Here is a 24,198-nt window from a genome sequence, read left to right as displayed (position 1 = left end):
ATTAGCTCGAAAGACTGGCTTTGAAACCGGCTCCATTATTTATAGGTGAATCATGCTGCTGGGCTTTGTTGGGAAAAGGTTATTTCTCCAGCTCCACCAAAACCTCCTGTGCACGGAAGTGCCTTTTTCCACTGTTCCTGGAGAATAAGACAAATTATCCTCCAGGAACTTCTCCACAACTTTCTTCTTTTGGAAAGTTGTGGTGTCAGAGGGCATTCCAGCGCGGTAATGATGGATCTCAAGCATATGGAGTACACATGCTAATTATGCTGTACTTACGGTTCAGTCTATCCAAATGCCAAGGCATCGGGGCCTCAGAGCTGCTGCAGGCAAAATGTTAAACCCTTTGCCACTGTCTACTGTGCATCTGGGAAAATGTTTGCTGCAGTCCCTAAAACGTCTGGGGAGAGGAGGAGGAACAAATGCACGTCCTCTCGAGGAGTTTGCTGCAGTCCACGTGCTGCAGTTTGACTGGATGACCAAGTGAGCTTGTCTTGCTCCACTCTCAACTGGAGCCACCCAAGCAAAACCTGTACTTTGCAGAGATCCTTATGTGCCTCATATACTTGCCGGAATGGACACAAAAATGCCTTGGTCCCTGGGGCAGGGCTCCTGTGTGAGCGCTGGGTTCAGAGCAAGGCAGAGAAGTACTGTACCACCTACCTGTTTCTCAGCCATTAGGCATGGTCAGAGACAAAAAGATCTGACATGAGATGGTGCAACCTCCGTGGTTTTCATTTAAAAGCATGGACTGTGCCGGCTGCGACTGTCTCTCGCGTAATGGACTGATGCTCTTAACAGAGATCTGCATTTCTGTAGCTGCCACCTTTTAAGAGTTCCAACTCATGTCTCCTACTTCCAGGTTTGTAAACCCCAACTGATGGTCCTGATCACTGAACCAGGGTCAGGATCTTATGTGTGTCATCTCTCTCTGCTCCACGTCTCCGATAGTCCTGGCGGCATAAAACACTGCCAGAAACACTGCCAGATAGCTGCTCTGAATCCAGCCCCTGGCCATCACAGAGGCTTTCTCCTTTGGGCCACATTCCCACATTAGCGTCTTCATTTACAAAACTTTTGCTTTTTGCGAGGTACTTCTGCTCTCACCTGTTATGCTACTATAGTAATAATAAATAGTAATAAGAAGAGTAATAAACCTTTACCTTCTCTTTCCTCTCCCCATCACTGTAATTCCCTGCTTGCTATTTCTCATTAGCAATGAAGGAAGGAAGAAGCTGGGTAACAAAATAAGGAATTTCCTACCTGATAATTTTCTTTCAGTTAACAGCTTCTCACCATTCAGTCCACCCAGACAGTGTGCTAAATGGCCAGGTTACAAATTGATTTTTTTCTCCTCTGAATAAAGATTCAGGTATATAATTTCATGCACTGTATTGTGGTGTTGTCTTAATGCTAATAATTGCCTGCTGAAGCGTTTCTGTAGTCTGGGTGGCTTCTGGTGGCTGATGCTGAGCTTGTCATCAGATTGACCATAGACCACCTCTGAACCTCGACGAGAGGGTAGAAGTTAGCCTGCCTTTGCTGAGAGACCATAAGGGTGATCACAAGAAAATGCTAAGTGGAAAGTTCGACTCATTCCTCTTCCTCACTCGTCTGGGTGAGTTATTTTGCTGGACTGATTTTAACCGGGAGCAGCCCTTTGGTCCAGATCGTGGTGCTGGGAGCAAGACTGCTTGTTTAATGGGAGAGCTGACGTAGGCCACGTTAATGTGGATGTGAGTCTGTGGCCGTTGCACGCCCGACACTGGCCTGTGTCCCTGTCCTGGAGGTGGGGGGCTGTGGGGTGGGAGTGCAAGGGTAAGCGTGGTACCTCTGCCGAGGCAAGAGATGTGTTGGAGTTAGGCTGGGCTCTGGTTTTCACTCCTCATGAAGTTCAGCCATTTGTACTTCTGCTAAAGGAAGATTGCTCTAATTTTGGGGCTATCATCTGAGCCAACCGTAACTTTTCAGTCATGTCCTAGGAAAATAAGTTAGCTTTGCTTTTGAGTTCCAATCAGTCAAATTAGCCTGTAAAATGCCGTATTGTGAGTCTCCTCAGTACAAATCCTGTGTCTTTGTACCTTACAAACTGTGTGTGTATATATGGCTTTATACATTCAGATTTTTTCCGGGTGGAACACAAATTGATTCATGATTTTAAAAAATACAGCTAAAAATAATCCAAGCAAAATTCTAGGATTTGCTTTTAAGTTCTCAGTAGCGCAGAGCTCCCCGTCTCGTTTTATTTGGTGCGATGTTAGAGGAGTAGATTTACTTCTCAATAAAACCTGTGTCCTTCTGCTGGGGTGGCTGAGTACCAGCCAGGCAAGGGTCCTGGGCTTGCAAGGACGGACAGCAGAGCATTTAGCACCCACAGCAAGACCTGGCTACAACGCCAAGCTGCACTTGCAGAAACGATGCTTCAGCACTTAAACATTAAACCAGCTGTTCCCTTGACGGCTGGCTCGGGTGTAAAGTGCTCTTGCTGTTTTACATAGTGGTCTGGTGGCACGGGGAAAGTGAGCTGGAGACTGATCTGAGCCTCGGCTGCCTTCGCTGTCAGCTTTCCAGGGCGTTGTACAGCCCTCGCCCTCTGCAAGAGATGCGGCCGTGCTTTGCTCTTGCGGGGTTTGGAGAGGGGAACTGATTAAGATGCTGGTCAGTACTTCTCCCTGGCCTCTCCCTTTATATAAACTGTTACTGTTGGATACCCCTGCAGAGATTTAAAAAAAAAAATGCAGAAAATACAGGCCAGAAGGCACCAAGAAGAAGGAAGGATGGGGGAAGGGAAAGGAGAGAAAAGATGCCAAGAACAGCATAAAAGGCAAAGGAGGAAAATACAATGGGGAGCTGGCAATCGGATGGAAAAGAGCAATAAGTAGGAGAATTCTGTCTTTATAGTCTCCATCTTAAAACCAATTTTAAGTCCATAACTGCTCAGGCAGGAGGGGATGGATGTGTGGATGAGCGCTGAGACGTGAGCGTGTTGCACCTTTGGCAGGAGTGCTGTCATCAGTCTTGGCATTGCTAGTCGCAGAAATCACGAGTCGGAGAAAACCTGAGCCTGTGCATGGGAGCTCGTACTGTGTCTGGGCTTTGGAGATGAGAAACATCATTTGTAGTAGCTAATTAGTATGTTTCTGGGTGAGTATTTGTTGAGTTGATCATTGATGGTTATTGGTTTCGTCAGTGAAAAATGGCTTTTGCCATATTGTTGAGAGCAGCCTTCCTCTGAGCACTGGGTCATGGCAGCAGGGTTGTGAGCTCTAAAAAAGAATGACGAGAAAGTAGGTTGCATAAAGGATGCTCTTTTTCACTGTTCTCAAAAGGTGTTGGGGGACACGAATGTTATTCTAGAAGAGGAACATCTGCTGCTGGTTTTGAGGACAGTGTCAAGATGTTCTTCAGTTCAAAAGCTTAACTTTCAGCTGTATTTATTTTGGGAGGTTGAAAGGTTTTTTTTCTTAAGGGCTTTTTATATTGCTATGTAGTTCAATAAGCATGAGCTTACCTTTTCAAAGAAAAGTTTTCAGAATCAGAAAGGCATTGTTTATTGCTGGACTATTTTGGTACTACCTGCTTTTAAAATATACATATAGTACAGGGAGGATTTCTGGAAAGAATGGAGTGATTAACTGTTTTTCTAATGAATTACTGTTGAAGTTAACAAGTTTCCGTGTCTGTTAGACTAGTGGCATAACCTTTAACTGGATATAAAATGTGTGGATGCGTTTTGGTTAGAACCTCTGTGGACTGCGAGGTGAGACAATAGCATTTGTTTCAGCATGGATGTGCCGCCAGAAAAGCAGGGTTGGTGGTTTATTGTTTGAGGTTTTTTTAAATTGAAATTTAATTTATAAAAAATGTGTTCAATACCTAATAAAAGTTCTGTGAGAGATGATGGAGTGTAGGAAAAGCGTTTCTCGTAATTCATTCCCATATATCATTAAGCACACAAATTTGATACTCTGTTCCTGCAATGGGATAATTATTCCGTGACCGCTGTAGGACGGCGGCTGATGCAGGAAGGCCGTCAGATGTCAGTCGGCTGCTGCGAGATAGATGGGACACCTGGAGCTCGAATCTCTGCATGAGGAAGTAGAGATGCAGGCACTTAATGAGGATGGGTTTGTACTTCTGCGCTGGGTTAAGGGCAAATCTTGTAGTAAAACCTTCTTCTGCCTACAGTGACGTGGGTGAGCCTGATGAAGTGACTGCAAACGAGCCGGGGCTGATCCCAGCTCTCATTCCTCTTCAGTCTGTGAGGAGGTCCTGTTTTCAGCAGATGGGAGTAGGGAAAGAGCTACTGACCTTGGACATTGCTGCTTTTGGACAGGCTTACCTTGCACAGCTGTTCTCTCATGTTTGCCGTTGTAGAGTATGTAGCAGATATGTGGAATTTCTTTGGTTTTATTAGATCATGTCTTTTCCCTCTTTGCCCTTCATTCTTTCTGTGCTTCTTACAGTCTAAGCTTGAGGAGCTGGCCGGTGGGCGCTTTGCAGTGCCAGGGCTGTGTGTCCTGGTGTCGCCGGGCAGCCTGGCGCCGGGCAGCGATGCCTCCTGCCATCCCTCGTTGTCAGGAACAAACTTTTCTGGGAAGAAGGGGCCTCACTCCGCGTGGCACGGTGTGTTTGCTGTCTCTGAAGGAGCTAGCAGGCTGGAAACTTGGCTTTGGCTGGGGAGGACCCCTTAACCTTGCCTTGGCAGAAGGAAATAATAAAGTGACAGACTTCATTTATCTTTATGCTGTATGCGTGGCCTCGTGTGCTCCGTATGCCGTCAGACCTAAATCCTGGTGTCGAATCGGCGCTTTGAAGGAGTAGGCTGTAATTTTCAAGGTGGCTTCAGGTCCAATAAAATAAAAAATGTTTTCACTTAAATACGAGGGTACGTGTCATGCGCTTTTGTGACCTTATTTTGTCAGTAAGTGCAATTAATTTTGCTCTGCCCTTACGTTTTGATTTTGTGGCGTGCTTTTGTTATGACGGCACACGGTGACATTGCCGAAGGTGAGCGGGGGGAAGCGGAGCCCTTGGCGGCTCCGGGGTGCGTGCTGTGGGATGGGGCACGGCGGCACCGGTTGGGATGGCATAGAGACGCCTTATCCGGAGCAAGGAGATCGGCAACAGCTTAAAACTGCCAAGATAACCTGCCAGCCTGCTGCAGAGGCTCCTAGTCCCATGGGAACAAAACTCGCAGCGTACCCCACTCATGCAGCCCCGCAGACTCTACACACACCTGGATGTTCGGCGGGTTCATTTGTGCGCCCCTCCATCCTCGTACGCCGCGCTTCGTGCCGCGCTGCTGCTGCTGCTGCTGCGGCATTTTCACATCCATTTCTCTTCCAAACCTGATGGCTACGGCGCTTTGCCTGCCCTGCGCCGCTGCCGCTCCCCTCCCGCTTGCCCGCGCTTAATGACTGTTCTCTTCACACCCCTCGGTAAATCAATTCTCTCCCCCCCAGATGGGCTCTCGTCCCCTCCGATCAGCTAATCAATTATGTACTGGTGCTGTTGTGCGGTGCCTTTTTTGATGCGAAGCTGCCACCTTCCCTTCGCGCTCCTCACAGCTCCCAGAGTGACACCGGCACCGCTCCTCAGATTTAGCTGCGAAAGCGTTTCTGCGTCGGTGGGTTCCTCTGACGATCCGCGGGAGCTTTCAGTGGCTCCCCTTGGTTTTAATCCCTCCCTGGAGACCAACAATCAGTCCCACTATTTCTGATGCCCCGGGCTCAGGTTGTTTGTTTCGTTGCTTAAGGATTTTTGTTAGTGAAAACGCCTCTCCCAGCTATTTTCGGATTTTGTCGTGCTCTGGTCCCAAAGTATTTCGTAAACGCTGAGGGTGCTTGGTGCCTGGTGTCTTGCTGAATAGGTGGAAGGGTGCTTTGTTTAAACTCTTTCGGCTCTTCGACTGCTACGAAACGGTGTGACGGAGGGTGTGTTTGCTGCACAGAACCAGAGCACCAAGTGCCTCCTGTTATATCTGCTCCGTAGGATTTCCTGGGAAGTGTTCAGCCTCCATTTCTGTCTGTAAGGAAATCCTCTTATCTGGGCAGAGCAATAAATAGTGCTGCCTCCTGTAATAGAAACAGAAAAACACATTCTTCACATGGCTGTTTTTAAAAATGTGGGGTTTAAAATGTATCGGCTGGAATGATTCTTCTGTAATAAATCCCCATAATAGTGTGCTATGTATACATTTAACTAGCCATGTAGAGGGAGGGAGAGGGGGAGACGGTGTGCTAAGAGAGGGTTTAGCCTGCATTTAGTAATGACAAGAAGAGTAAATAATCCTTCAGGTTTACAAACCTAATCCCCAGTGTCTGCTTGTAGCCCTCGTGTCTACTGGAGTCGGTTGGAAAGACGTTAAAAGGCTGTAAAGAAAGGGCGTTTGGAGGGGTTTTATTTTTAAATACTGGAGGAGCTGGCTGGGCGACTGAGGGTTTGAAGTGGCGTGAACAGCGTCGATTCGGGACCTTGATGGAAAGCTCTAGAAGTGCTCGTCTTCCTCTGCTTGCCATGGAGATATTAGGTGAGGGTGGAGTAGGATGCTCCTCGCTGCCTCAGTCTATGCTCCTCCTGATGATAGTTCCATTTAAGAACTGGATTTAGGGGAGTTCTGTTGTTTTTAATGCCCAACTTGTTTTTCGCCTGCGCCCTGCATTAGAGTGGTTGTTTTTCTTAGTGGAAGAAATCCACGATGTCTAAGAGCCATGCCACGTGATGCCATTGCTTTTAAATAAGCTTTTAAGAGGTTGGACCAGATGTTGACCACATCTGTGCTTTTATTTCTTTGAACATTTCATTTCGATCCTTTTATTAAAAGATAAAATGATCATTTAGAATTGTTTTGAGAAGTTTAGCAGCTGGGAAGATCTTTCTGGAATATGAAAAAAACAAGGGGTTTACTTTCCATGCCCTGGAGTGAGACGTAGAACATGGAGCAGATGGATATTTACGGCTAGTAGGGTCTACTCCTGTTTGAAACGAGTGCCGTGGAAATTTTCAGATCAGAACGGATGTGTTCTGTTTTGAATTGACGTTCTGTAACAAAACACGTACTTTTTTTCTCAGTGAAAGCGTTAAACTAGGGATTTAAAGGCACCTTCTCTTCTGAAAAGCCCCTCGTGTTTAATGAATGCCTATCGCCTTGGCAGGAAAAAGGACGACTTGCAGGCAGAGGGATATCCTGCAATTACTCCCTCTACTGCTGTTATGGAGTCTAGGAAATGCTTATTACGTATAACTTGCTTCTGGATTCTTCTCTGCAATTTACCAGTTGGAGAATGAGTTTTCCATCCCCGTTGCTAATTGATCCAATGAGAAAAACTGGCACCTAATTCAGTAACAAGTTATATTTAAAATGACATGTGAAATTGTTCATGGTGCCTGAAATTACATCATTTTCAGTCTGGCATATTAGGGCTGTATAAGGGAACAGACACCTACTGTACTGTGACATATTAAATTTTAAACCTGTGATCCAAAAATATAGCAGGGTATAGGAGGAGCGAAGTGTTTAATGATGAATAAAGGCAGTGGCAGCTTGATTTCACTGGGATATTTTTATTGTTCTTAAGATGCCGTGGCAGTTTTTACAACAAATAGTTTTGAGATGCAATTTTATGTAAAGCTGAGCAGTGACTTGAGCAGTTCTGCCACCACTTCCAAGTTTTGATTTTCTAGCCTGCGATTTTCAGAACTTACTAGTGAATTTTGAGGTTGGCTCCTTTTTTCTTTCTCCCTAATTCCAAGCCTGTGTAGGTAGTTGACATTTTAGTTTATCTGGTGCAATGAATATGGAAATAAATAAATAAATAAAAGAATCCTTTATTCACTCTGATTAACTAAATTGAGAGTTAGTTTTTTTCCCCAAAAAACCTTGAGGAAAGAAAAGGTAGGTAACACAAAGTAGAGGGAGACTTTCCCCGCTTCTGCCATACGACTTGGTGGTTAAAGTGCTTACTGAGAATGTGGGAGACCCACTTTGAGTCCCGTTTCTCCACTAACTCTTTCTGACCTGGGAGAGAGTTTATTCTGGCCTGGGCACACTTGCACTCTGTTGTTGAGCTATTTTATTTTGTGTCATGAGACGTTTCTTGGACCCAGGTGGACAGTCTCCTGGGAAGGTGTCTCAGACACTAACCTACAGTATTAACTCCTTTCCTCAGTGAATATTTAAGATTTTTGCTCACTGGAAATGTATATCTCGGTTCCAGCAGGAGGGACATGCTGTTTCGCAGCATACCCTGGACTCCCATGGGTGATGGCAGCGTACAGCGATTCCTCTCCGTGCTTTGCATGATTACTGTTTGTTAAAAAAATTTCCAGTGAGTTATATTAAAGAGACAGCAAATCACCGGAATGTATTTTGTCACCTTGCTTTTCCTCTCTAGCCTCCAGCCAAGGTGGGCTTTGCCATCTCCGCAGGTCGCATCCCTGCTTGCCTGGTGGTGGGATGCCTGCACAAGGAGCTCGTGGTCCTCGTGCAGGAAGTTTTGCCATTGCTGCACTATGGAGAGATGAGGCCAGAAGAAGAGCGTGTGTACTGAACAATTATGTAATCATTATAAAATCACAGAATGATTTGGTTGAAAGGGACCTTAAAGATCATGTAGTTCCAACCCTCCTGCCGTGGGCAGGGACACCTTCCACTACACCAGGTTGCCCAAAGCCTCATCCAGCCTGGCCTTGAACACCTCCAGGGATGGGGCATCTACAACTTCTCTGGGCAACCTGTTCGAGTGCCACCCTCAGAGTGAAAAATTTCTTCCTTATATCCAATCTAAATCTGCCCTCTTTCAGTTTAAAGCCATTACCTCTTGTCCTATCACTACATGTCCTTGTCAAAAGTCCCTCTCCAGCTTTCTTGTAGGCCCTCTTTAGGTACTGAAAGGCTGAGAGAAGATCTCCCTGGAGCCTTCTCTTCTCCAGGATGAACAACCTCAACTCGCTCAGCCTGTCTTCATAGGAGAGGTGCTCCAGCCCTCGGATCATGTTTTTGGCCCTTCTCTGGACCTGCTCCAGCAGTTCCATGTCCTTCTTGTGTTGGGGACTCCATTGCTGAATGCAGTATTCCAGGTGGGGTCTCACGAGAGCAGAGTAGAGGGGCAGAATCACCTCCCTCGACCTGCTGGCTGTACCTCTTTTGATGCAGCCCGAGATACAGTTGGCTTTCTGGGCTGCAAGTGCATGTTGCTGGCTCATGTTGAGCTTCTCCTCAACCAATACCCCCAAGTCCTTTTCCTCAGGGCTGAGGAATCTTTTATACTTTTTAAGTATTTTTTGGGGAAAAGGTTGTAAAGTAAATCTGGAGCTTGAGACTAAAGTAAAGTTAATTTCTAAATGCAACGGCAATGAAAAATATTCCTTAAGGCCTTTTCAGTCATGTTAGCATCAGATTATCTGAATTGGTAAAGCTGAAATTACTTTTATGAGACAGTCTCAGAAGAAAACGAAAGCGCAGTGTTATGTGATTCCTTGGGACAGGATGTTTTCTTCAGGGTGAAACCCGTTTCGTGTATGACTTGGTATGGTAGGAGTTTAAAACTTTCTATTGGTTGGTTAAGGTGGATTTTAAAAAGATGTTTGTGAGTGCTCAGTGTCTGATACCAGTAAATGCCTGTTGAGCTGAACCGCCAGATCCTTTGCACCACCTCAAGAAGAACAGCCTTTATTCCTAACCAGATGTTTAGGTTGGATTCTTGACGCTGTGGTTTCATGTACTTCAGGCAGCTGGTTTAAACACCTGAATTTTGCCAAGCAGAGCATCATTCGTATCTTCTGGGAATGCTCATAATTCCTGCCTTTGCTTGTCTTCACCATTTGGTGCTCCTCAGACCTTGAGGCTCCGCGTTGCCATAACCTGCCGTTGGATTGAAGAGCTGCAGCTGCCTTCCGCCTCTGCCGGTCCAGTGCTGATCAGGAGCTGTGCTCAGCACCAGACTGAGGAATCAAACCATTCAAAGGTCTTGGTTTTTGGGGAGGCACATCTCCAGGACTGAGGAGCAGGAACTGTGAGGATGCCAGGCTGTTCTGCACCGTTCCAATTTTCATTCGTTATTGCAGATTGTTGAAACTTAATTTGTTTATTTTTTCTGCAAGTAAACTGGTTAGGTCACCTCTTGTCTAGTCTTGATTAGATGTCATGGAGATGATCAAGAAGATTGCTACATTCCCCACCATAAGTATTTGTTGAATAATTTATTTTCTTCTCTACCTGGACTACTCTAATAGAGTACTACTACTGTATATTAATGTGATGTGGAAATTCAGGTTTTGCTGCTGTACATTGTGCCAGTCCCAAATTAGGCCTCAGTTCTGTTTTGTTGTGCTTTTTAATGGGTAGAATATGAAAAAATGTATTTTCAGAAGAAGTCTTAATAAATCTAAAACTACAAAAATTACTGTGAAATTATAATTAAGAGAAACTCATTATAATTTAACATCCCCCCCTAATGGGGGATTAGGGACGGTTGGAATGGATGATCTCTAAGGTCTTTTCCAACCTAGAAATCTATGAAATCTATTTATCTAGACCCTTCCATTGCTTTTAAAAGTTATTTTAAAATTTGGAAATGTTTTACTTAATTCCCATTTTACAGAGGGAGAAACTAATACACATCTTTTTACAGAACTGATACGATGTAAGTGGTTCAAATCATGATAGATCAGAACCAAGAAGAAAGCCATGGTATGACTGTCAGCATGATGTGTTATTCAAAAATATTTTCTAAGTCATAATTTACAAACAAATTGTTGACCTATAGGCTCTGACAGAGAAATTCACATTATGGTGAAGGAAAAATGGTCATCTTCCTAACCTGGTTTCCGCAGCTTCCTGCTGAATATTTGTGGCTGTAAATTAAAATAGAAGACCAAAAAAGGCAACTGAAAGCATCCAGCAGATTTTTGGTACTGAAGAGAACTGTACCAATTCCTGAATTTTAAATTAATTCAGTGTGGTGAATTTGCACGTGCGTGTTCCCCCATATTGGAAATACACAGCAGCACCTTCAGCCTCCTGATGAACGCAAAAGGATGCAAATCTCTGAAAGGCGATCGTTAAGTGCTACTTTACTGTAGAACGTGAATTGCAATTGATTTTGAACAAACAGCCACTTAATTAAAATGTGTTCTTTCCTGTAGGTGAGAATACAGGAGACGGTGAGTTAGATCTGAGCGGGATCGACGACAGTGAAATAGATCGGGTAAGGTGCCCTCTTATCCCGGCTCTCTCTGCATTTGGATGTCTGAGAATGAAAAATGATTCTTATCTGGTTTATCCTCTCGCCTCACTGCCTCTTCGCTCTGATCTATGGAGAGGTTCAGGTGATTTCAGTGATCTGAGATCAAAACCAAGGTTCGTGCAAGCCTGTGAATTTGGTGTTCCTTGCCCATTTTTTATATAGATGGGACTCTGCTGCCACTTGCTCTTACCGTGCTGGAGTAATTATGTTTTAGAATGCCTTTTATTCTGTGGAAGGACTTTTTAAAGTTTGGTGGAGCTCTAAATTCATTATTTAATTAAGATATATTCAACATAAGAGGCTGCCATGGAAACCAAACTGTAAAACCAGCTGGTACAGCTTCTGCATTCTTCCAAAGATTTCTGTAATGTTTTCTAGATTTATTATTATTTGTGTGGCAGTGAAAGATCCCCTTTACCATATAGCCTGAATATGATAGACAGACAGCTGTGGAAAAGGCAGCCACACAGCAGGTCAACGCTTGAACGCGCAACGGAGTCTGGCTCTCCTGACTCCGAGCCTGATGCCCTCTCCAGCCACCACGCCGGTTTAAAGCATAATATGAATAGATAACGCCAATGCTAAAAACTACTTTTAGGGTACAAAATCATTGAGAGCGATGAGGTTGCGTAGGGGTTACTGATCTGCGGAACATTGTTCGAGATGGATGAAAGAGCAGGAGAATGAATGCTCAGCTTGACTTCAGCTATGAAGCAAGATTTGCTAGGCTGGGCGTTAGGAAGGGTCTTGTGAATTGAGTGGACGTGGTGTAGAGGGAGCAGAGAGGCTGAATGTTTTCATATAGCAGGTCCATAATTTAAACCATCACAGGGGAAGAACAAGCACATTTTCTCCTCCTCCTAGGCTCTGTGATGAGGTCATAACTCTGCTTTTATGACCTCATGTTCATTGCCATGGCAATAGGCTGTAATATTGTAAGCCCAAGATTACAAACCCTCTACATCCATAAGAAGGATGAATAACTGAGCTAGAAGGAAGCAAGTTTTACTATTATGGCCCACTTTTAATAGAAGCAGATGAAAAAGTGAAAATATTGGTCTGATAAACCAGGACTTGCACAGCTGTTTGCTTGCCTTGTTTGCCCTCGGAGGAAGGACTCCTCCCTGCATTAGGTTCGCTTGACTGGACTTATTTGTCTCATAAAATCCTATGTGTGCATTTTACTTTGGAGAAAATCTCAAAAGCTCAAAACCATAAGATGGAGAAATCACAAATGTTTTACAAGTCTGGGGTCCACTGCTTAAAAATAAAGTGCCTCGTTCGTGAGAAATGACCCAATTTGTCATCTCTGGTGTTCAGAAGTTCTTCACTCCCAAATGTCATCAGCTGTAGAGAGCTTCTGTTTCACAGACAGTTGTGCTAAATACTGGCTTTATTTTTATATTTAAGTAATTGAAGAGGAGATCTATCTATCCACCAGCTTACCAGCCTTGCTGCTACCTACCTGCCTACGTGTTTGTTTATTTCTGTAATTTATCTGGATAGTTCTAGGTATGTTACACAGCTCCACACGACTAGTGTGATTACCAAGACTAAGTCTAGTTAACTGAAAAAAGCCTAGATGTGGTTACTGAACCCAGCTATCTAAAATCTAGAGGGCTAAAACTCCAGTGATCTCAGCTGGTTTCATTCACACAGATGTGGCCATTGATCTAAGAATCTCAGCAACTATGCCTAAACCTTCACAGAAACCTACCCATAAGACACATGTTTCTGTTCTGGTAGCACAGGGCAATGGTTCCCATACTGCTTTGAATTACAGACCACCATGAACACGCAGAATTACTTGCAGACGACCATGTTGTCATGGTGCTCAAATCATCTGAAAAAGATCATAAACCCAGGATCATTTTTAGGCTAATTACAGACCACGTACAGTGAGTCCTGGATGGCTGTTGGTCACCCCATCATAGTCTGGAAACCGAGCACTGTTTTTGAAAACATGCCGTTGTTTTTTGCTGGCTTTAGAAGTGACTAGAAATGCTCTCTGATTATCACATCTCAGTCATATTTTCTTTTGTTAATGTATTTTTAAAAACAGAATATGAATTGACCTTGCCAGTGGTTTTTCAATTCGGTTTTGCTGTATGGCTTTTAAGTTGATTTCTGAAAGTAGATAAACTTGTTTTGTCTTTTAGTATATACTTAACGAAGCAGAAGCTCAGATAAAAGCAGAGCTGTGGATGAAAGAAAACGCAGATTATTTGAAGGAGCAAAAAGGTAAGTATATAGGACTGAAATTCTCCTTTTGGCCAGTGTTGCTGAAATATGCATTCTGTGTAATCTTCATGCTGGTTACCCTTTTGTCATCTTTCAGAAAAGGAAGCAAGAATAGCAAAAGAGAAAGAGCTTGGGATTTATAAGGAACACAAGGTATTAAACTGTGTGCTAATTGTGTCTGTTTGAAAATGTCCTGGAAAATCATTACATTTGCTGATCAACTCCTCGTAGGATGTATGGGCATAATGGTGCAGGTCACCACGAAATAGGCAAAAGCTATTGTATCTCTACCTGTTATTGAAATAGAAGGCTATAATTTTTCAGGTGGTGAGTAAAACACTTTCTTGCCCAAACTTTTGGTTTAAATTACTATTGTGAGAAAGTTCTGTGCGTGGCAAAGTCAGAGCTGGCTCTTTGCATTTATGATTGCTGTCCTAATTGCTTGCTTATTTAAATACAGGTATTAGAGCATGCCTAATTTTTTTTTAAGGTGTGCATGGGGAATTTGTTTGTACTTGCCGTAACTTCAGTAGCTTTCTTTGCTCTTACAATAATGATTTCTTTATGAAGAAGTGAACAGATCCTTGTTACAGTCACTTGAAGGAGTATTTTGTTCTACTTTCATAAAGAATGCGACAGTTATGTTAACAAATGGCATGTCCTGTCTCCATGTTTAGCAGTTTAAAGCAGCCTAATTGGCCATATATTCACGATTTACGGCATTAGTATTTTGTGTAATTGAGCAAGTGACAAGTCAAATCTTCCACATGCAACTAAAATCCATGTTAGTTTTTAGTGCGTGTATCCTCTATCTTTTTTTCTGACTAATGCGAAAGACAGAGTTTCCTACTTCCCCTAGGTATTTCAACAATAAAAACAAAACCAGACAATGAAACACTGTTTTATGCTTCAGAGTTTCTCATTCATCCTGCACTTACGGAGACGTGGCAGTATACCAGCAATTTTCAAAATTGTATAACTCTTTGGCACCGCCAAGGAGCCCAAACACCCACCTTTTTGTTCGGACAACACAGGAGTTTTTCTCTAACTCTGTATTGTTTCTGACAGCTCGAGTAGAACTTGATTAATATAGTGCTTTCCAGTTTCAAGGTAGCACTTGACCCATGTAGGTAAACAGAGGGGCTATTATCCATTAAAAAATAAATCTCCTGCAGAGCTTGGTGTTAAAACCTTTCTTTGAAAAGGAAAATGCTGAATGAGAAACAGAGGTCCCTTTTTTTTATATAGCTACCCAGACATGGGACACGGCTGGAAACGTTCTCCGGTGTCATTTCTCTTTGTCTGGGTCTGCACAGCATCAGCCTGGGCAGCGCAGCGCTGGGCTTGGGCTCGCAGCGTTTGCCCGGGAAGGGCAGATGCAGGTGACATTGCTGCTGCGCCCGCGTGTCTGCAGCCTCCTGCATCCCATCCCTTGGTGTTACTGCCGGTCCGCACTTGGGAAGCTGCTGCTAGTAGTCTTGGCCTTTTTTAGTGTGGACGGGGATTTGGGCAGATGCTCTCCCACGCAGCGTTTGGACGTGATATGAAATAGCATTGCCGTTTCGATACGGAGTTGTCAGTGCTTAGGGGAGTCGTGACCCAGCTTGACTCTTCACTTTAAAGGCAATTTTAGCAGGGGAATTTCTTTATTTCTCTGCTGGGTGATGCTATCAGGGCCCCTGTTCCCGCAACATGAGTTCACTCTATTTTTTTCATGCGTGAGAAGTGGCCCACGTTTCTTCTCTGGCCGCGTTACAAATACTAAGTAAAGAATTTGTAATAAACTGCGTGGGCATTTGGCAAAAAGCGAACACTTATCTCTCAGAGAAAAGAGACCTCTCGGTCCCCTTGAGTGGCAGGAGAGGGAGCGCTGGCTTAGCCCGGCCGCGGCGCCTGCGTCCCCGCATCAGCAGCACCTGAGCCAGGGCTGCTGAACTGCAGCTCGCCCTTCTGCTTCACGGAAACTTTGTTTGTATCTACATCACTAATTTTATATTTTAATTAAGCCAAAGAAATCTGCAAAGAAGCGGGAGCCAATTCAAGCCAGCACAGCAGGAGAGGCAATTGAAAAGATGTTAGAACAGAAGAAAATCTCAAGTAAAATTAATTATAATGTGCTAAGGGACCTGAACAGCAAAGGAAGTAACACACCAAAGAAAGAGGATGACAGCACTGATGACAGCACCAACACCAAGAAGCTGTCAAGAAGAAAATCTATTGCCAGTAGGAATATAGCCAACCCTGTAAACAGTGTGGGAAAAAGGTACTGCAATTGTTCATTTATATCTCTCTCTGTGAGACTGTCTATGTATCTTTCTGAGCCAGACAATGGAGGGACCGAAACATTTGTTTGAGGCTAAAATAATGTCGGGGCTCTGTTTTTATTTATTTTGCCTGTAGTGTCGCGGCAGCACCTTATTTATAGTTCATATATCAGAGGTCTGCTTTGGTGTGAGTTAATCATCCTGAAGCCGAAAAAGAAAAAATCAATGGAAATTCATAAACGTGAATCTTTCAGCTGGGGACACCTTTTCTTCATATGCTCCTGACATTTGCTCTCCTTCCTTTCTAAGTTGTCTGTGTCAGCTGACACAACGCTAAATGTTCGAAAGCTTTGGCTTTTTGCTTGATTCGAAAAATATAGTTCCTATCTGTTTTGACAGCTAACTGTTTTGATTAGCTTTTATTTTAGTTTTATTCCAAACTTTTGTTGTTAATTGATGACACAAATATAAAGCTTTACAGTAAATATGCTTGTCGGTTTTCTGGTCTGCATTTGCAAATATTTTATAGTGTGCTGAAAGCCACTATTTTAGTGATTAAAATATTTGACTTGCTGGGCAGATTTGTACTGTGCTGTGAAGTGTATAAGGAGATTGATGTGTCCTATCCACAATATTCAACTATTTTATTCATCTTCACTTTATGAAATCGTGTTGGATGATAATGTGAATTGTGTCTATGTATAGTAACTTCTTGCTTAGAGATGTTATATATTTACTGCCTAAAATACATAGGTTTTTTTGCTTCCAGAAGCATAGGCCCGATGCCACAAGGAAATTCAAGTATTTAATTCTGAAATGTAAGAAGATTGCTCCATAGCTCAGATTTAGCATTCCTCTTCGGCAGCTGGACTGAAGATTTTACATGGTTTATCATTTGTTCAATAGGATTTCTGGGGCTTTTGACTTGAAAATTTTTTCATTCTGACTCCATTCTAGGAAGTTAGACTTGATCCTTGTGAGTCTCTTCTAACTCGAGATATTCTGTCATTCTATGATTCTATACGTTGCAGCCAAGAGCAGGTAAAGGACCGGGAATGGTGGGAGGGCAGCCAGCTGCAAGGTCCGAGAAGTCATCTATTCGTGCAAGAATGGGACGTAGGATACTTGAAAACATGAAGCTGGGAGGGATAGTAAGTGCACATCCCCCAGAAACTAAGCAAAATAAGGATGACGAGACCCAGCCTCTTATTTTGACCTCATTTGGCAGCAAGGCCAGAGGCACAGTCTTTAATTTTGGCTGACAAGCTAAATGCCAAAGCCAAGTAGTGTAAGCTTTGGCTTTGGCATTTGGCTTGTTAGCCAAAATTGAAGACTGCACCGCTGACCCCACTGTCACTGGGATACAAGTTTTTGCAATATACAAAACATCTTTTCTTTCTCTGCTGTACCGTCTTTATTCTGTATTTTACTAAGATAGCTTCATCCTTGTTCAGCTTCTCACTCTTAATATCAACAGCTTTGCTTTCCAGTTCTTGACTTGCTGTGGATTTTGGTCTCCTCTGTAAGTTGCTTCTCGAGGTGATCTCTAAGGACCCAAGCACATACGTTTTTCACTAGTGGAGGAAAGTGAAGATGCATTGAGGATTAACTAACAGTATTTAGTGGATTATGCTTTATTTGGATTTAACAAGTATTAATGAGTCAGATTTCTGGTATTTCTAGTAAAATTTGGCCAAGTCAGTTGTCTGAAATGCAATGCTGCAATGGAAAGTAGGACCTGGTCAGGATCCTGGTTGCATTTCATAGCTCAGCAGTTACATTCACGTTTGAGCTGTTTCGCCACATCCCAACCTTGTCATTTCTGAGGTTTGCAGAAATGTTGGGCACTCGGAGCTCCTGTTGAAGTCAGCATGTTAAACTCTTAACAGGTGTTAAACTCTTTGAAAAATCATGCCATAAATATTTAATTTAACAGTGGTGCAACTTGAAAAGATTTCTAAATAAATACAAATCAGTATTTTCCAAAAGCAGCTAATAAAACATGTTTATTTTTCCTCTTGAGAAGCCTAAAGTACGTCCTTGAGATGCGTAACAGAGTTTCCTGATGATGATTAGCAGATCTCGGATACAATGAATTTTGCAGCAGAACACTTCAGAAGAGGTTGGGGATACATGCAGATACGTGACTAAAGGAGATTTTGCACTCCAGAAGCAGGCAGTGTTCTTGCTTAAATAATATCAAGGACTTGGCAAACCATTAGTGGGACTTTTTTTTCCTTACAATTAAAGATTTATGACATACTTTTGATTTTTTTTGCTAGTAGTCTAAATGCCGTGCCTTTTAAATGGCATGCTTAAATTTCTGTGTTCTGCATTGTTCTTATATGCCATGCATTCATTGCCTTTGTTCAGCATTGTTCCTCTGAGAGGTGAATGGCTAAATACTTTCCCAGTAATACGAAAATCAGGGTAATTTATATGCAATTATTAATAATAATAAACCCCCTGAACATTACTTATTAGAAAGTGAATGAAGCACGTAATGTATCTTTATCCAGGAGGCATCTGCAGAGATCTTGCTAACCGTTTGGGTTTGCAGTGATTTACGGTCCTGCGTGTTTGTCTTTATATGTCTGAGACATTTATTACGCTGCATTTGACTGCAGTAGCACCTCGCAGAACCATGCTTTGATCTGGTCCTTTAGTTCATCTGAGTTACAGTCAGATTTTAAAGAGCTACTGATTTAGTCCTGATCCCAATTAGATACCAGTGCCAAGTTGCAGGGAGCTTTACAAGCTGGGAAAGGAATACTCGTTCTTGGTGATTAAAGCGGCACTCCTGTAAACGTACAAAATTAGGAAAGTAGAAGGGTTTTCTGATAAATAAATATCTTCATTGCTTTCCTTCTGGAAGCCAAGATTTTGCATACCTCACCAGGTTTGGACAGCTGATGCAGCCAAGTTTGTCATGTGTCTTAGGAATCATCTTCATATACAGTATGTGTAGCGCTCTGGAAATAGGAAGTTGATCCCCATTTCCATCTTTCTAATTGCCCCTTGCTATAAAATACTCTGTGCTGTTATTTCCACATAGAGGACTTCAGATTATCTCTAAAAAAATGGTTACCCTGGCCAAGCATGGCGCAATCTTGGGGTGGTTTTTTATTTTTTAAAATGACATAAACTAGCAGTTACAGTGTTAATCAGTTAAAATATTGGAAAAGGTTTTGTTTACTGATGTGATAATGATAAGCAAATTTTACACTCTTGTAAAAAGTTGTTGATTTGCAAGAAATTTATAAAGAGCTGGAATGCTAAGCATGGTCCCAGGAGTATGCCTAAACTGGATATTCTTTCAGTTGATGGTGCCTTTAATATAGCTTTGTTGCTACTATAATCGCTTAACAATTACTCGGATTCTAAAGATGATGTAGTTTATCTACATAGTATTTCATTAAAAAATCCTGATTTTGAAATCTCAGAAATGTTTGGTATTTTCTGAAATTTTGTTAGGAAGGAACTTTCAAAGAATTCTTCCAAAGATCATGCAGATTTCTCCTTTTTAGATGAGTAGACATTATATACATCAATATTTTTAGAAGCAAACTGGATTTTTGAACAGGTTTCTTGACTGTGAATGCTGTGCAACTTTTTGAGTTTTAGCAAAAGTCATACTTTTCTCAGACACTTCTCCTAGAATTATACTGGGGTTTTACTTACTGTATCTGTCAAGATGGTAGAAGACTGGTTATGACAATGTAAGCGATTTTAGGAAATTTTATGTTGTGTAAATGTATTTCATTGCATTTCTTAATGTAGTTTTGTTCCAGTGGGTCTCACAATCGGTGCTACATACACAAAAGCCATTTCATTCTCTGTGTGTTAGAGATGTGGCACAGTGGATGTTACCGTAATAGATGTTGCAACTTTAATTTCAATTACCAGTTGCACAGTGTATCTTCACTAAAGTCTTCTGTGCATGTGAAGCATAAGAATAATATGTTGAACTCTAGAAAAGAACAATTGCCACTTTGAGCTACTTAAAACCTGAACTCCAGTTAGAGCTGTGTCGTACGCTGTAGCTCTTCAAGTCCGGTACAGATGGTTTTAGGTCTGGAAGCTTTTGGTTAGAAGCTTAATAATTTATTTTATGTTTACTTGAGCTGAATCTTACGACGTTACTTGTGAAGTGAAATATGTTGTACCAAGAAAATGTGGGAACAAGAAAGCTTTCAAGTCACTGTTTTTTAAAAATTTTAAGCCTATCTACTGCTGTGTGCTTGAAATTGGTAATGATATCAGACAAGACAGGATATATTATCAGGGGAATAAATGTGTCAGGTTAATCTCCTGAAGAATTTGCCTTGGAAGAAATGAAGCAGGACTGCGAAGCACAGCTGAACCCGTAGTAATGAAACAAGGTTGTTCTGAATGGAAGCATATGAATATATAATAGAAAAGCAAATCATGCCTGCTACGAATATGACAAAAGCTCTTGGTAGAGATCTCAGATTTGATTAGATTTGGAAATTCACCTCCAAGTTCTCTCCATGGTCTCAGTTGCATTTATGTATATTTGCTAGTACACGCTGGCACGTGGCTTCACCTGTGCTTGGGAGCCACGGGATCTGGATGTTGCAAACTATGCGTTGACAGTACCGGGGACTTGTTCTGCTGCTCAAGTACCTGCCCTGGGCTGCACGCTTTCAATTAGTATCTGCTCCAGCTACATTTTTCTTGGCTTATCAACGGGTGTCACGACCCCAGAAAAATCCCCTTTATTATTAGGGAGAATGTGTGTAATACTTTACTACAGCCTAATGTTCAGCACCTCATTTAACCTCAGAAATTACTTGATACTTTTTTGGCTCTAATTGGAATCACATTCTCCTGGGCGGGTAAAATATGGGCAGAAACCAAATTTAGGTGCTTTGTAGGAGCCTCATGATCCCACGCTGCAGATAGAGCCCGGGGAGACAGAGTCGCTGCCCACCTTCGGTTACAGCTGGCCCTTTCTGGTGTCCAGGATGTGATTATTACTCTGTAAGGTAGACATTTGTTCCGGTCTCATTGGCTTTGCCAGATTATTTTTGGTAAAGTTGTAGAAGGGAGAAGGCATAGGGTGCTATTTATCACACCCAGCCTGGAAACTTTCTTTTCACTTACTGATAATGTGGATGTCCAGGAGAATCTGTATTTCTTTTTCCTGAGGAACAAGGAGGGAAGAAGCCCCAAAACACCCGTTTCCCTCACACCCAAGATCACTGATAACAATAAGGTTTAGGTGGGGAAGCGTTGTGCTGAGTGTCGTGCCGTGTCCTGGCTGGGTGCTCCTAACTCAGCTGCAGCTCTGAATGTCCTCAATGCTTATTCGACATTGGCCATGGTTTATAATTTATTTATATAAACCCAAAGCAAACAGGTTTTTTAACGTACAATATTTGAGTTTATTTTGTTTTATGAGACTGATATTTGTGGAGGGAAGGAGTGTGAGCTCAGTTTTTTTCAGATTACTTAGATTAATCTCAAACTGCATGAAACAAAGCTCAGTTTGAATAATCCAAGGGATTCCTGAGTGTTTGAAGTCCCTGTGTTTGGCAGATACAAGCTTTTAAGAGAATCTTTTCTGTGCTAACTTTGGCAGCATGCATTCTCTGTACAACTTGGCCCTTGGAGATGGGATCCTAAGAGTGTTTTTATATACTTTAATTTTTCCACCATATATTTTTATTTTTCAGGATCACCTTCAGCCCTTTGTCTAATTTACCTTTGATATCCTGTTTTTCTGTCTCTGCTTTGAAGTCTGTTACATGGCTTGGAATTCATGTGTATTTACTCAAAGTGAGATATTAAATTCTATTTCGTCTTGTGCTGCTTCAGGCGGCCTTGTTATATGTGACTAGCGTGCTAGCACCAATTTTCCGCCTGGAATAAAATTCCTTACAGAAGATACTGTGAAAGTACTTGTTGAGGTGGTAGGTAGGAGTTTCTTTGGCTTAATTATTATTTCCTTGGTATTTTTGGTGTTTCCTCTGTTAGCACTCTCGTGTTGGCTGCGGGGTTAATGACACTGTGATTCCTGGGTATGAGTGTACATATGGGAGCCTTCCCGTCAAGCCTGTGGAGTCAGCTTTTGGTTTGACTGTTATGTACGTGGTAAATAAATTCTCTAACCACTTTGACATAACTGTTTTCTCATGTGATCTGCGCTTTGAGAATTTCTTTGGAGTGTAATTTTATGTATGTTTGTGCTTTGCTGTGGTATATAATCATTTAAATCAAAGGTTAATCAAAATGATTAGTCATTTTGAACAGGAAAACGGTGACATTTGATAAGTACCTCCGCTTAAAATAAATCTTACCAGTGTTTTCCAGTCTTGTAACTTCTGGAAGGACAAGCTTATACAAATTATGTTTAGTATTTTATTTACAAAAAGCAGAGCCAAGAAAAAATGAGTTCAAGACTTCCAAGGTTCTGCTTTTTGAGTCATGCATCTCCTTATTAAAGTTAGTTGTACAGGGGAGAGCTTTACGAATGACCTTGAAAGGAGCTGACACAGGCTTTTACTTGTTCACAGTTGATTTGAGGAGTTGATCTAGTAAAGCTTGTAGTGATGTTGTAACCTGGCTAATGCTTCAGGTTACTGCTGTTTGTATGAGCTAAGAAGCCTTTTGTGGTAAGGAGATAAATCATAGACAAGAACAGGAAAGAAACGTATCTGACCCAACATGTTTTAAAACAAGTGTGTGTTTTTAACTTCTGAACGCTAAAATGTGATGACCAGCAGCCTTTCTCTCTTCGTTATGTGAGGATACAGGAGGAAAAAGGCATTTCTTCTGTGCGTAGCACCACGCTCCCAAGCGGATATGGAGTTAAGCAAATGCCACCAAACAACTGGGCAGGCAGGAACCAGCACACTGTCCGGGGAGCAGTGCGGTGGGTTATCCTTTTACCCTCAAATTCATTTCTGTAGACACTGAGATGGATGAGAAAAGTGGGGAAAGATGTTCTCCCTCCCCGAAAAAAGGAAAAAAGAAAAACCAGTTTGCCAAACCCGTCCTTCCAGAAGCTGGCTGATGTTGGTGTCAGGATTTGACGTTTATTCTGATTACTCAGGCTATTTTGAAGATTGATTCCCCCTGATATCTGTGATAGCCTGTTTCTTCCACCGCTGACGGGCTTGATACCCCTAGAAATACAGCTGTGTTAAACTGTGAAACACGTATGGATAGTGTTTCGTGTGACTGTAGCATTGAGAAAGGAGCTCCTTTCCAGCCATCGCCGGGCACACCTCGCTTCCCAGCCCACAGCGTCTGGGCACATCTGGGCTGCTGCTGCAGGAGCTGCTTCTGCCACTGGCTCCCAAATCATTTCAGCAGTTACTCCAGCGGCTCTGCACTTTTCTGCCATGCAGCATGGGTTCGTTAGGGTGAGGTTACCAAAAAGCTCCTTCTTTCATCCTTCATCACTCAATCCTTTCCTTCCTCCTGCAGGAGGTCAGTTACAAATCATGCCTGTTCTGCCAGTGAGTTAAGAGAAATGAAGTTAAAAGATTTTCTAGCTTGTTAGGGTGTTAAAATGGAGTATTTTTCCTGAGAACCGCAGTTTTGGAGTCATCCTTTTTTGAGCACTGGAATAAAATGCCTGAATTTCCATAGAGCAGCAAACCCGCCTGTATTTTCACTCTGTAAAATATAATTGGAGAGAAATGTCCCTGGGATAGCTTAATGATAGGAGAAATAACATAAATAAAGCCTTCTCGATGTGAACTGTACCAATTTATCTAAGTTCAGTGATGCTGCAAATCATCTCCAGTTGTACATCATTCATTAAGAGCATTCAAATTTTATAGTACAGACATTTAATGTTGTAAAAATGTGGTTTAGTGTAAGGATAAGAGAACGTGGTCTACTGGGACTGCAGAGGAGTGTTTCTGAGCTGTCATTTATTTGGACTTACGAGAACCTTTGAGAAAAAAAAGAAATATATGTATATATATAAACCCTTCAAGATTGGATGAGGACACATCTAGGCTTGTGTGAGTGTTTCAGCAATAACAAGCGTCTGCCAAATCCAGTACTCGGTTCCATTTACCCCTAAATGATGAGAATGCCTTCAATTTAAAACTAAAAGGCATTGATCCGGCTCAACCTAGTGGCCCAGGCCCAGGTCAAGCCTCCTTATTTTTACAGCAGCCTTCTTGTTTGTTTAATATAAATTGGATATTGCTTTTCCGCCTCCCACTCAAGAAAATCGTCTCCTTGTTGGATTCCAGGGGAGGTCAGCTGGGCAATGCAAAAATGCAGAGGGGATTTTTGTGACTGTCTGAAATAATTTTGTCTTGCGTTTTAAGACCAAATAGGAGCAATTTTAGCCCAGAAGATAATTTTGTGTGACAGTTGGATTGCGAGTGCCTTGTTTACCTATGTTCTCATTTTCAGGTCGGTTATAAGAAAATGCTCTGCAAGCTTTTTTCTTCCAA

At 42.4% G+C, this 24,198-nt stretch overlaps 1 protein-coding gene across 3 annotated transcripts in view; it reads left to right on the top strand.

Annotated features, from left to right (window-relative positions):
• Positions 1–24,198, top strand: part of BRF1 (BRF1 general transcription factor IIIB subunit) — a 178,570-nt gene that overhangs the window by 120,598 nt on the left and 33,774 nt on the right. For all 3 annotated transcript variants that reach the window (XM_086612720.1, XM_086612721.1, XM_086612722.1), the window contains 4 exons: positions 11,149–11,210; positions 13,409–13,490; positions 13,588–13,643; positions 15,497–15,753. In XM_086612720.1, the coding sequence (XP_086468846.1) occupies positions 11,149–11,210; positions 13,409–13,490; positions 13,588–13,643; positions 15,497–15,753 (457 nt within the window). The remainder of the gene's footprint in view (positions 1–11,148; positions 11,211–13,408; positions 13,491–13,587; positions 13,644–15,496; positions 15,754–24,198) is intronic.

The sequence above is a fragment of the Tauraco erythrolophus genome, chromosome 6 (genome assembly GCF_009769465.1).
Source record: "Tauraco erythrolophus isolate bTauEry1 chromosome 6, bTauEry1.pri, whole genome shotgun sequence".
Taxonomy (NCBI): Eukaryota; Metazoa; Chordata; class Aves; order Musophagiformes; family Musophagidae; genus Tauraco; species Tauraco erythrolophus.
Note: the sequence above shows the minus strand (reverse complement) of the source record. Positions and strands in the feature narration are given on the sequence as shown.